This window comes from Propithecus coquereli, unplaced genomic scaffold, assembly GCF_000956105.1.
Source record: "Propithecus coquereli isolate 6110/MARCELLA unplaced genomic scaffold, Pcoq_1.0 Scaffold298, whole genome shotgun sequence".
In the NCBI taxonomy this organism is placed as follows: Eukaryota; Metazoa; Chordata; class Mammalia; order Primates; family Indriidae; genus Propithecus; species Propithecus coquereli.
Window position 1 is genome coordinate 1,134,999 of NW_012148596.1, and position 13,394 is coordinate 1,148,392.

At 48.5% G+C, this 13,394-nt stretch overlaps 1 protein-coding gene across 1 annotated transcript in view; it reads left to right on the plus strand.

The window, feature by feature from the left end:
* Window positions 1-510: 510 nt before the first annotated feature.
* The window catches only part of GREB1 (growth regulation by estrogen in breast cancer 1), a 69,037-nt gene continuing 56,153 nt past the window's right edge, over window positions 511-13,394 (plus strand). The window contains exons 1-3 of the mRNA XM_012648896.1: window positions 511-667; window positions 5,487-5,606; window positions 7,681-7,857. Coding sequence (XP_012504350.1) covers window positions 511-667; window positions 5,487-5,606; window positions 7,681-7,857 — 454 coding nt within the window. The remainder of the gene's footprint in view (window positions 668-5,486; window positions 5,607-7,680; window positions 7,858-13,394) is intronic.

The following is a 13,394-nucleotide window of genomic DNA, read 5'->3' on the forward strand; positions in this document are numbered from 1 at the left end:
TTTTACCAGAAAAGGCAGTGATGAAAAATCTGCCAGCTTAGCTCCTGGGAAGGTGAGGGAGGCCGACTCCTGTGATCCTAAAATCTGGGGACGGCTGTGGTGGGTTGCTCAGTCGCCATCACATACATGAAGTGTCGAAGGGCCATTGGTCTGCAGGCCATGGAAAACAAAACGTCATTTGTCTGGGATCCCTCAGGGGCAGGGCATATCTCTGGGGAGGGAAAAACCTGGGGAAGGCTAAGAGGCAGTTTCTAGTGCAATATGCTGAAAGGTGTTTAGCTGATGCTAAATTGGAGAAAGCTGTTACTTATATAACTTCCTGTAATTGCCCAGCAGTAGCTGCAGCTGAGGACAGCCGCCCTCTCCCGGTCTTTGCTGAGCGGAGGCTGCACGGCCCTTCCTCCTTGCAGCTGTTTTTGCTTCTACTTTGAGCTTCGTGCGTGGAGTCAGACTTTTCCACCCCAACTGAAATGCCATTTTAGAAAGAAGACTCCATCCTCCTTTCTGAAGATGGGCAATTCTTACGCTGGACAGCTGAAGACAACTCGGTTTGAAGAGGTCTTGCACAACTCGATCGAGGCCTCCCTGCGCTCCAACAACCTGGTGCCCAGGCCCATCTTCTCCCAGCTGTACCTGGAAGCCGAGCAGCACCTTTCCTCTCTGGAAGGTAGGAGATGCGCATTTCTTCCCTGTGTGTATTTCTTGTATTGTGTGCAGTTTAATGTGAGCAGCAGAACTTGAAACTCTGCTCTTGTGTGTAGAAAACGAGTCTAGCAGAAAAGAATTCTAGAAAAAGAAAGTTGCACATAGGTTCTTACTTGGCTAAAATTAAAATATGTTTCAGCCATAAAGTTGCAAGGGATAAAATTAGCAGGAGAAAGGAAGAGGGCAAATTGCTCTGAACTGATTGTTACATGTACTCTTATTAGAAAGTTTGACAGTTTCACTTGGATAAGCAAGAAATTTTAACATGCTTTTGGCCCTCAGCTATATGTATTTTCTCTGTCCTGTGATTCACAGCCATGTCTTTGCCAAGTAGTCAAGGCAGTTTCTCTTCGTAATAGCAGGTATAAGGGCCCTCCAGGAACTTCTAAAAACCAAGAGCAAACCCTTATGAATTGCACATGTGCCAACGATAAACAAGTTATCTTCAGGCATGGGGACTCACTTTAGGGTTTACTTAATTATCCAGAGAATAAAATGGTTGTGTTTTTTATAGCCGTGTATTGTCATGTCAAAAGTTACCCCTTGGCAATCCATAGTATGAGACAGCTACTGTTATGGAAGTTCATTTTTAAGTTTATGTCTTTTCACTGAAGTTATCTGCAGACTTAGCTACTGAAGTGAAAAGAGGCTATGGTTTAACATAAAAATTAGTCAACTAAAATTAAACAAGAAAGCATTCAGTGTGCCAGGGCTCGTGCTGGGATGATCTTGCGTGTGTGGGGATGGTAGGCTGGAGTGAGTAGAAGAACATAAAGAAAAACGAGTCACGGAGGTGCTTGTCGTCGAGGGGCTTTGTGTTGAGCTTGTGCGATATCTGATAGTTCCTTATTCTAGCAGGGAGGCATTCCTGTGTAACTGTTTAAAATGTCCTTACGAAATTAACCTTGCAGATGTCTCCCCTAAAGACCTGTATCTGAGCCTGAGAGAAACCAGATTGTGGGCAAAACCATGAATTAGGAAAACCAGTAAGTCTCTGGTATTCACTTTGAAAGCGAATGTTTTCTGTCATAGAAAACATTACTGTGACATTGTGGGGAGTTGAGAAATAACTGGAGAGCCTTTTATAGACTGTGTTTTTGGCCAGTTGAAAGACTTTCGTAGAATATGTATTTTGTGGTCATCCTTAACTTCTTATAGTATTGAAAAGCTTTGTTGCTAATGATAAATTAATAATAGTAACAATGATAATTTAGTGCATTTGAATGGTACCTTAAAATCTGCAAAGTGCTTTTTCACCTCCACAAGCCAAAGTAATTGAATCCCATGATTTGGGAAGATGCAAGACTGGTTTGCTGGAAGTTTAGTAGGAGTGACTGAGCAGCAGTTGCATCCTAGCTTTGGCGGCTCTGAGACGAAAAGGAAGCAGACGAGGGGCTGAGTGGACTCGGGCTGCCCGCCTGGGGAGAGGGAGAAGTAGAAAGACCTGTGAGGATTCCTAATCATCGTGTCCTCCTGTTTGAAGACTTGATAGGCCGCCTCCAGCACACCTCTCTTTGGGAGGCTGTCTCTAGCCTTCCGAATGCTCAGGATGCTCTTATCTGCTGCTGGACGTGGTGGCACTTTCCAGGGACAGCTCTGAGGCTTAGACTCTTCGTTCCTTTGGTGTTGAGTGTGCAAGGTTCCCTGCCAGCCGTCAGCAGGCTTGTTCAGCCTTCACGTTGGTCTGAAAACCGAACGAGCCCGCTCTGTGATTTTCCCATTTGTCCAGCAAACAGAAATCCCCTGAGATTTTGGTTTTCTAGTGCAGGCAAACAAGGGGGCTTAGGGGGTTGGTGGGAAGGGAGTGATTCTTTTTGGTTTGCTAAATGTCACCATAAAGCAAGCACTCAGCTCGAGCCCCTGTTTCTGCATTGTAAAACTTGATGCAGACGGGCTTGTCTAGGCCGTATCTTGTTTTGTCTGTCTGTCAGGGTCTCTTATCTTATTTCTTGCCTTCCTCAGACAATAACATGAAAGATGATTTTTATGACCAGGGTGCTAGTATACTAAACACCCCTGGATCTGTTAACATTTTATGTATTTGTGAGGGTGATTTAGCAGGGGTCTTCTTCCTTTGTTCTTTGAATTAGAGTTCCTACCTGCCACCTCCTTCTAGGCGAAAAACCTTTTACACATGGTGGATTTTTTTTTTTTCCTTAAAAAAAAAACAAAAAAAAAAAAAACAACCCAACAATTGGGGATAAGTGTTTATCAATTAAACGGGACACAGGTAAATTCCTGTAATCCCACCCACTCAGAATGTCATGGAGTTTCTTCTCCAGGAAAGAAAGCAAAATTGAATGCGAGCATTAAAATGCATAGCCTCATGCCGCACGGAGTCGAGTGGCTCTGGTTCCTGAGTTTTATTATTACGGCTCTCCGCTCCCAGCGCAGTTGGTTTTGTCTAATGCCGTTTTACAGCTCTCATCCTGCCAGGGGGGCTGGGTAAACACGCGGGTTTAGTCTGCTCGGGCTGAGCCCCATCAAAGGCCCAGGGACGGCTGATGCAGACCTTTGACCTTTAATCCCGATTTCTCACTGACTGGATGTGGGGCCCTTTCTCTGACTTTCTGAGGCCCGAGACCCTCCTCTTTCATTCTTTCTGAGAGTCTGAATTCCTGTTCTTGTTGCTTTGGCAGAATAATGTGCAGACATTCTTGCGTGCACCCTCAGCTCTGAAGGCCTGGGCTTTGGGGGCTGCATGTTTCATTTCTCTGGGATTTTCTTTTTCCACTCTGATTGTTGGTATCTGTGCCTTCCCCTTCTGAGTCTCTGGAGTCCTGGCTCCGAGAGGAGAGAGCGGAGATCTCACAGTTTTCTGTGCCACCCAGGCAGGCTCTGCGCTGCGTTGCTGGTGCCTTGGGTCGCCTGTTTTTACCTTCTGCTAAAACTACGCCATGCCTGCATTTAATGGCAGGAAGAAAGCCTCGGAAGGAGGCTCAAGAATTCTGCCCCCTCCCTTGGGTAATCTTTTTACGGTCTTCCTACCAAGTCTGTGTCCTCTAGGCCCAGGGAGACCCAGATATCAGGGATCCTCCCTTCGCTTCCTGCTGTGACCTCCCAAAGTCACAATCCCCACCTGCTGGAAATGCTCCGTGTCCTCGGCCTCTTGGCCCACAGGCAGCTTTACAGTGGCAGCCCTGTGAGGTTCCGTTCCCAGTACTCTGAACTGTTTAAATCACATTGGGAACTTGCTGTGCCGTTCCGAGAGCCATATTGCCCCAAATAGAGTATCACAACCCCCAGTGACTTTACAGTTCTTCTGGATGTACCACCTCTTTTTAAAGGTGCAGGAACAGATGCACAGAGAGGTTACGGAACTTTCCTGCGGCCACATAGGCAGCAGCCGGCGCAAGTACTGAACCTTGAGTTCCCTGATTCCCTGTCCAGTCTCTTTCTACTGCATGTGATTTCACCATGAACCCAGAACCACTTAGCCCACTGGAGAGAGGAGGGTGTTAGAACCTAGAGAGGAGAGTTTGAGACATAACAAAGAAAGCAGCACTGAAAGGAGACAGAAACAAAAAATGCAGAAGGGACTGTATTCTAGCTCAGTGCATTTAAGGATGTTCATAATGAACTTGTTCCCTGAAGACATCTGTATGCTATTTATTAAATGACATTTAAAGATAGACAAGTTGAAAAGGACTTTTACCCAAAATGTCCTAAGTTAAAAGAAGTTGGCAGGACTGAACTTCAGTAGTTCTGGAATCTGCTTTCTCCAGCAGTGCTGGGCCGTGTAGCAGGCCCCTGCTCAGAGCAGTTGGGCACCCAGCACGCAGTCATGCTTAGACAGCTCCCCTGCTGGGGCACAGCGCCTGGGGTACAGGGTGAGCATCTGCCTTGCAGGTCTCTGGGAGACGACAAGAAACTCATTTCACTGCAGCGACAGAGCACGTGCCCAGGGAGGGCAGGTTTATACAGTCAGCTCAGGGCTCCCATGACCAGTTCCATGTTTGCCATTCCTCCTGAAAGATTATTTCACTTAAAAAAGTTTTCTAAAGCTGTAAGACATTTGTGTAAGACAAATGTGGGTGTGTTTGTATTTCTGGTAATAGATGCGTGCATTCTTCCCTCGGGGAGAAAGAGTAACTTACAGTTCAGCAGCTCCCTTGCTATGTAAAGGTAGTTAGTGCTACTTACACTTTGTCTCCTGAACTCAGCAGTGCAGTTTAGTGGCGAGAGCATCAGCTTGGGCACGAGACACAGCTGGGAACATGCAGGCTGTGCTACTTAGCAGGTAGCTGAAGAGCTGTGGCCAGTCCCTGGATGTCTCTGAGCCTCAGTTTCCTTATTTGTAAAATGGTCTCCGTGTTACACCCTGAGACCTCCCCCACAAATGCTTTTGCAATGCTTACTGTGCACAGGCATTGTGCTCAGTCGTTATCACCCACTTCTACGCGTATTAACCCCCTAGAATGCGTGCAGCTGTGGCGGGTGGAAGAGAAGTGACCCTGAATTTGAAGTCAGGAGGCCAGGCCCGGGCTGGAGTCTGTTTGCCATGTGACCCCGGGAAAGTCACCCATCCTGAGTGGGCCTCAGCTTTTCCCTCCAGTAAGGAAGGATGAGAATGCTTGGCTGACGGTGCGTTTGTACGGACTAGTTACTCGCTAGCTAGGACTCGCTGAGCGCGTGTTAACCGAGTGGGACTCGTTCTGCATTAGTCCCGTAGTGCTGTGCCTTGCTGAGCGCGAGGACCCGGGTGGGAGGAAAGGCCCCCACGGGAACTCCAGGGGCTGGACGGCACGGCCTTGCTCATCGCTCTCCCTCCCCACTTCTAGGTGGTAGCCGAGTGGACAATGAGGAAGAGGAAGAAGAAGGAGAAGGAGGGCTGGAGCCAAACAGTCTCCCAAATCCTTACCAGCTGCACCCTCCCCCTGAAGGATGCTGCACCACAGATGGTGAGGCTGCCAGGCCGCCGCCGGGCACCGCCCAGGCCTGTGGCTGTGTGCTGCCGGGGTCCTCTTTTCCCATCCTGTGTCCCTGAGCTGTGAGCGGTGCCTGTGGGCTGCGGCTTGCCCACCCGGACCAGCAGCTCTGGAGACACCGTGCCGTAGATGCTAAGGCAGGGTCCCAGCCTCTGCCACTGCTTGGACAGCCTCAACGCATGAGTGGCTTGGGAGACAAAAATCCATTTTTCCGTGTTGGTTGTTTGAAAACTAGAATATGTTTTCCTTACTCAGGCCTGCTTGCACAGCGCATTTAACTTAGAATTGATTAGGAGGAATAATCTCTCACATTTATCAGCATTTTACTGTTGAACAAGCAGATGCACGTTAACCCTGTGAAATCAGTCATGTTATTCCTGTTGAGAAGCCGGATGGGTGGCAGGTTAGTCCCATGCTGAGGGCTTGTGCTCTGCGTTCAGGCTGGTGTGGTCCCTGCTCCTGCCACCCCTGGCCAACAGCCTCTCTGACTGTTAGTAAGTTCATCTGTCCTGACAGATGTACCCGTCAGGGGGTGGCACTAGTTAGTTATTTAAAATAACTAGTTATTATAAAGCAGTAATTAACTAAAGTAAGTATTGAGCCCTGCTCTGGAAATATGGAAATAAATGGTATGAGAGCTCCCAGTTTGATGGGGAGCTAAGTAGGGAAGCGGATACTTTGCACACAACGTGAAGAGTGCTGGGGTGGGGCAAGCAGGGGTGCCTGGGAGCAGAGGACAGGCTCCTAGCTCAGGTAGAGAGTTTGGGAAGGCTTCCTGGAGGAGGCAGTCCTTTATCTGGGTTTTGGAGTATTAGCTGGAGTTAGCCGGGAGACTGCAATGGCACTGGGGGAAGCTGGGGAGTCCCAGACAGAGGGAACAGCATGTGCAAAGGCTTAGAAAGGGGAGACTATAGCCATCTGGGGAACTGCCAGCAGTTACTTTAGGTAAGGGCCTGAGGCATGGTGAGGCTGGGCTTGGAGGTTTATGGAGGCCCCATGTACCCTCCCTGGAGGCCTGGACTTGATCTTGAGTCTAGTGGCCTGCAAGGGAGGGACTCAGCCCTTGCTGGGCTGCTCTACCAGGCAAAGGGAAGTCAGTACAGTGGCTCTTCATGGGGTAGGACTTCTAGTGTCTGAGTGTTAAAAAGGCCACTGAATTAAATGATAGGAAGTGAACTCTCCAGGGGTCATTACAGTGATTTTCGCAGAATTTCCTAATAAATGCAGTAGATACTATGACTCCACAGGCCTGTCTTCCTCCAGCTTGTCAGAAGGCGGCGGTCACGCTGGGCTGGGAAGGTCCTGGGTCATGGAGTTGGGGGATCTGCTGGGTGCCTGTCCTGGACCTGAGGGAGCTGGCCTACCTTCCCCAAGTTGATAGGAACACCCTGCTGTCTTGGTCTCAGTCTGTAGCTGGAGGGAGCGCAGGAGATGGGGCTGGGACACCCTCCCCTGGAGCGAGACCCTGGAAAGGGCTTATCCAAATAAATCTCAACTGTTTCCCTCTTCTTCCTTTGGCCCCAGATATTTGTAGAAATTTATTTTTTTGAATAGGAAGTATACTTAAAAGTGCTAAAACACAAAAGGTTCGAAAGGGCATAGAGTGACAGTCTCTCTGCGCTCTCAGCCTTCTCCATGTCCTGTCCTCCTGTTCCCCGCATAGAGGACACCACCGTTACCAGATTCTCACCCCTTGTTCTTGACATTGGCCTATTTCTCATCCATGTAAAATGCAGCGTGTAAAAAATACCAAATTACCCTCTGTGCCTTATGAATTCATCTTTATACATTATAATTTGTCATCATTTGCCTTAAGCCTTTTTCCTGCTGAGCTTCATTTGCACGTGAATGTGTATTGTACGGTGGCACCAGTAGACAAATGATTAACGTGTGGTCGGTCGTGAATGACCATGATTATAGTTTTAGCTCTCCGAATTAATTTTGAGGCCAGCCACACCCAGAAGTAAGTGTTGCTCCTGACTTTGCCCCTGCAACCCCTGGCTCCGGGAAGCCCTGGGCGGCGTGCGAGCCCTGTCTACCTTCCTAGGGTTCTGCCAGGCCGGGAAGGACCTGCGCCTCGTCTCCATCTCCAACGAGCCCATCGACGTCCCTGCCGGCTTCCTCCTCGTGGGGGCCAAGTCCCCCAGCCTGCCAGATCATCTCCTGGTGTGCGCTGTCGACAAGAGGTTCTTGCCAGATGACAATGGCCACAATGCTCTTCTTGGTAAGTTCCTCTTTTGCCTTTCTCTGTGGCTCTTCTCTGCATGTGGGTGGGTAGGGACAAGGGAGGACATAGCTGCTGGTGGTGGCAGCAGAGAGGCCACCTTTGGGACCCCTTCGTCCGCACGGCACGCAGCGCAGTTAGTCTTTTGGTAGGCCATTTCTTTGTGGAATGGGGTGCAAATGAGATTTATTTTAAAATGTGGCTGCCTCTGTAGAAAGCCCATCATTTACTATTATATTTTTCATACATTTATTCCTCAAACCTTCCTAAGTGCCCACCTGTGTCAGGAAGGGGCTACAAACCCTGTCCCAGACACTCAGAAACCAGCTGACATGAGGCAGAGGAGAGAGAATAGGCCCGTTCTTGGCTCCAGAACGTTCCTGTCCTGGATAACTGTGGGCGCCCACTGTCTGTGGCTTACCACTCACCTCTCAAGAGGCGGTCATTATTACCCCGGTTTTACAGGTGGGCTGGGACCTGTTGCAAACTTGCCCAGGGGCACACTAGTGAAGAAGACAGAGCCAGGTCCAAACTGCAGTCTTCTTGGCTCCAGTTCTACCCTTCACCACACCACGTGATCTTGACCATGTCATGGTCGGGGTCGGGGGCTGAGGCTTTCCCTTCCAGCTACCGGCACCACCAGCTTTTGATCTTTCAAAGCAGCGCAGCCCACTGAGGCCCGACTTCAGCACAGAGTTGAGGCCAACGTTGCCAAGCTTGGCTTCCATTTGCTCAGGTGACGTTATCGAGCTCCTCCTACGTGCCGGGCCCCACTCAGCACACTCCCCCTGTTGTGGAGCAAAATCTGGGGAGACCGAGGTTTGGATGAAGAGCCCAGAGATCTGGGTCCCAGCCCTGCATCTGACCGCAGGCCTCTGTGTGGCCCCAGGCTGCTGTGTCCTCATCGGTGAAGGGGGAGGTGATTTCCACATGTGGCCCAGCAGCTTGTTTCTGTCTAGTGACTTTGGGTCTGGTCCCTTCACCTGGCCTGGGATTTTCTCTGGAATGATTTTCTCTGGTAATGATTTATTTCGGATGTAGCCTCAGGAACAATCTTCATGGTAGAAGTGAGTTTGATTGTGAGAATTTATGGGAAAAACTTCTAGGTTAAACCCCATGATTTCTTCCATATTTCCCACGTGTACCAACATTTAAGCCTCCAGCTTTGTGCGTGACATAGCCCTAAAACCTGGGTAGAAAAAGCTCACTTTGACGGATATTTACTGAGTGCGTTTTACGTCTGAGGCACTGAGCGAAGGATGGAGGATGGAGAGAGGAGAGAACGAGATTACCCCAGAGGAAGAAACGACGTGGTTCCCACCGTGCGGGCAGTGGGGGCGCACACCTGTGTGCCAGCTCTGAGACAGGCAGGCGGATACTCGCGGGAGGGACAGCGCCGCTAGAGGACAAAGATGAGGGAGAGAAAAAGTTGTAGCCAATTCTCTCTTTAGGCAGGTCCATGGACTTACTGTAACGAGCTCTTTAAAACGAGAACCACCGGAAATTCACCCTCCCAAAGGAGCTGATGGACTCGCCGAGCCTCAGGTCGGATTCGCCGACCAAGGCTGCGCAGGAGGAGAGCGAGTCGGGAGGCCTGTGCCTGGCGGCCGCGTTAGCACTGATCTGGCGCTGGCTGGGGCCTGTCCGAATCCCGCCACTCTGCGACTGTGAAGGAATTGCTGGGGTAGTGAAGGACCTGCTGCCTCTTGGCCTGTGGAGATGAGAATCTTTAGTTCCTTCGAAGCCAGCTCTTTGGGGAGCGTGGAGGAAGTAGGAGCCTTGTTAATTGCTTGCCAAAAAGCCATCTGAAGTGGGTAACAAGGGCCGGCTGGTGACAGCCATCACTTTCTTCTTTTAAAATAACTTTATGCTCTCAGCTTGAACACTTAACGCTGTTTAGGTTTCCTGCAATTAGCCCTGATGGCTGCACAGGACAAGGTGGTTCCTAATAGCCGGGCCGTGGCCGGGCTGGGGACCTATAAAACGGAGGCTGTGGAATCTCTTGAGGATGACAATGGCTTTAGGAGCCTTGTTTTAGAGATTTTGAATCAACTGAGGGATTTTATCTGAGAAAGCTGGAAGATTAAAATCTAGGTGTGCATTTCAGTTTTTTGCTGGTAATTTATCTAAATTGGCTAATAGCTAAGACCTAAGAGAAGGAAACATTTTGCTAGACTGTTCATTCTTAGATGGAAATAAACCAGTCCTTTGCTCATTGGGCAGGCAAATACTTGACACATTTGTTGAATATGTTATATAACCCGAAACCTTCAGCTATGCCTGGAACCCCAAAGCCAAGTTGGACCCAGCCCTTCCCTTGGGGGCGCCCCTCCTGTGGGGGAAATGCAGGCAAACCAAGCGTCAGCCCAGACATCCACAACAAACGACCTTGTTGATAAATCTTACAGTAAGTCTTTGTGCCACGTGCTGTAGCAGAGGGTTTAAAGTGCTCTGGGGACGTGGAAGAACACGTTGACCCTCAGTGGTGGGAATGGTGTCTCAGAGGATGTGGTGTCTAAGTTGGGTCTTGAAAAATGGGTGAAATTTCGCCAGTTGGAGAATAACAGCAACAGCAACTAAACACTGATAGCAGCCAGTGTTTATTGAGCATTTATCATGTACCAGAAACTGCTCCAAGCAAGTTAAGATAACCAGTGAGGTGGGTGCATTATTATCTAGTATTTATGTGTGTGTGTGTGTGTGTGTGTGTGAGTGAGTGAGTGAGTGAAGTAACAAAGGCACAGAGGCACAGAGAGGTTAACTAGCTTGCTCAGGGGCACCCAGCCATTTGGACCTAGGTGATCTGGCCCTCGTGCTCAGATACTAGAGGACGAAGGGCATCTCGCAGAGGGAACCATGTGTATGCCAGAGTGTGGCATGCTGGAGAAGTACTTAGAACTCCCTGAGGCTGGAGCAGAGGCTTGGGGGGTTCAGTTGGGTCCTGCTTGGAAAACACTGTGGCACCCAAGAATCCACTTTCAAACGGTGGAAATAGGAGCATATAATGATATAATGTATCTATCCTTATTCTTTAACAGTTACCAACACAGGGCCAATCTTGTTTCATTTATAACTCCCTGCTTTTCTTCCTTTTTGGGATTATTTTGAAGCAAATCTCAGACAAGGTGTCATTTCTTCTGTGAGCATTTCATTGCGTATCTCTAAAAGATAAAGGAATTTTTGGTTAGAAATCCAATACTATAATCATATCTAAAAATTTAACAACAATTCTTTAATATTATCAAATATCCAGTGTGTTCAAATTTTATCTTACACTTTTTTTCAGCAGTTGATTTATTTGAATTAAGATCCAAACAAGGTTCTCCCGAAGTGTTTGGTCGATATGTCTCTTAAGTCTTTCTTAATCTATAAATCTTTCCTTCCTCGTTTTCCCTTTACCATTTTACATTCTTAAGAAACATTGGAGTGTTAAAATAAGGTGATCACTATGTTTTAATTTGTGTTTTAGGAAGATCTTACAGGTCACACACCTAATTTATTTTTGTTGAAAGGGAGAAACGGAGGCAGGGGAACTAGTTATAAACTTATTGCAGCATTCCAGGTAACTATGGTAGCCTGACAGTTATAAGTTTCAAACCTAACACCATACTATTTACCACCCGTGAGTGTGTCCCATCTTCCCCACGCACACCTGGGACCTGCCCCAGTTCCTGTTGCCTCTGGAATCTGATATAGCGCCTTACGTCTTCCCATAGGTACGTAGGTAGCATAGGTAGGTCATTTCTGTACTTCAGTCAGGATTTGCCCAAAATACAAAGCAGGGGCTCTGGACATATTTTCCCCCCCTCATTTGTTGTTAGGCTATATTTACTGCCACAAACAGCATAGTGACAGGAATAACAGAAATCCAAAAACTCAAAAAGGAAAAATTGCCCAAATCCCACTCCCCCAAAATGAACACCCTATTTTATTTTGTCCATTTTCCACTCACCATCCAGGTAAGGATTTAAAATAATTTTCATAAGTTGGTAATTGCATTATAGATGTATTACTAGATTCTGTTTTTTTCACTTAATATGCTACAATGAGCCAAATATGATCTTATTTTTGTCCCAAGTCACCATTCACTTTCAGGGACCAGGAGGGTGGCCACGTAGCTTGCCAGGTGCGCTTGTGCGGCCTGTGCTCACGAGCTTTCAGGGCACCTTCCTTGCAAGGAGCACAGAGGTGCTGCCCAGGTCCTGCCTTTTCTCCAAGGCCCCGTTGGAATCCCACTTGCCAGGACGTTTTCCCCAGTCTTCCCACAGCACATTGTGCTGGAGAGCAAGCCCCAGCCCAGCAGAGAGGCACCGCCTCTCTTGGAGCTACAGGTTTTCCATCTATAAGAGGGATAATGACATATGCCCCACCCGACCACTGCTTTGAGGGTAAGTGAGCTCTTATATGATGTTCTCTAGAAACTCTGAAATGCTGCCCGGATTTGAGGAACTGCTGTCGTGACCACTGGTACTTCTCTGGTTCATACTTACTACTGCCTCAGTAGTGGGATTATCTGTGTCTGTCCCTTCTCCCTAGCAGGGAACATGTGTTTTTTTAATCTATGTCTTGCTCAGAGCACCTGGTTTAATTCTTAGCAAACTTTCTTTGAATGAATGCTCAAAACATATTTGTGCTTAAAAATATTTGTGAGATTTACATTTTTTTTTTTTCTATAGAGGGTTCACAGCTTGGGCCAAGTGGCCATCTGCACCGGGGCAGTGACCTAGAGCAAGGTCCTTCTGAGTGTCCACTCTCCTGGAAAAGCACCAGGTGGGGGTGTCAGGCCTGGAGGACTGGTTCATGGCCCCCCAGGTCTGTGTGCCGGCTGTCAGCGAGGCCGCCTTGGGCCGTGTGCCACAAAGGAAAGGTTAGGTGCTGGTGGGCTTACAGGGCTACCCTGAGGTTTGGTGGGAGACCCCTCTCTGCAGAGGGAGTAGCCCCAGCAGTAAACCCGGGCCACCTCCAGCCTCCTAGGAGCCGAGTGCTTAGATATCACTGGGTTTGAAGGAAGCCACTCATGGGTCCTTCCAAGAAGAATCATACAACTGGTTTTGGAAGGAAGCATCAGGCCTCTTTAGTCTTAGCCTTCTCTTTTATGGTGGGGAAATGGAAGCCCAGAGAAACTGAGTCACTTCCCCGTGTCTCACAGCCCAGGGAGGGGCTGTGTAGTTGCCTCCCTAGGCTGGGACGTGCATTTCCTGACCCCACTGCTCTCTCCTTCCCAACTCAGCTTAATCTGAGAGAGGAGGAGGGATGACGCTTTGCAGAGTGCCTGTGATGCGTTAGACACATCATAGACACTTAGCCCTTGTGGTGCTCCTACAAGACGGATTTTTGGGAGGAGATGGCATAGCAGTGGTGCAAATCCCAGCTCCAGCACTTCCTACCCTGTGCCCGTGAACACTTTACTTCCCCTCTCTCTGCTTTGATTCTCTCATCTGTAAACTGGGGATATTGCTATGAATTGTTTTGTAGGGCTTCACGAGGTTTAAATGAGAATGTTTATTATATAACGTGTGTGGCACAGTGCCTGGCAC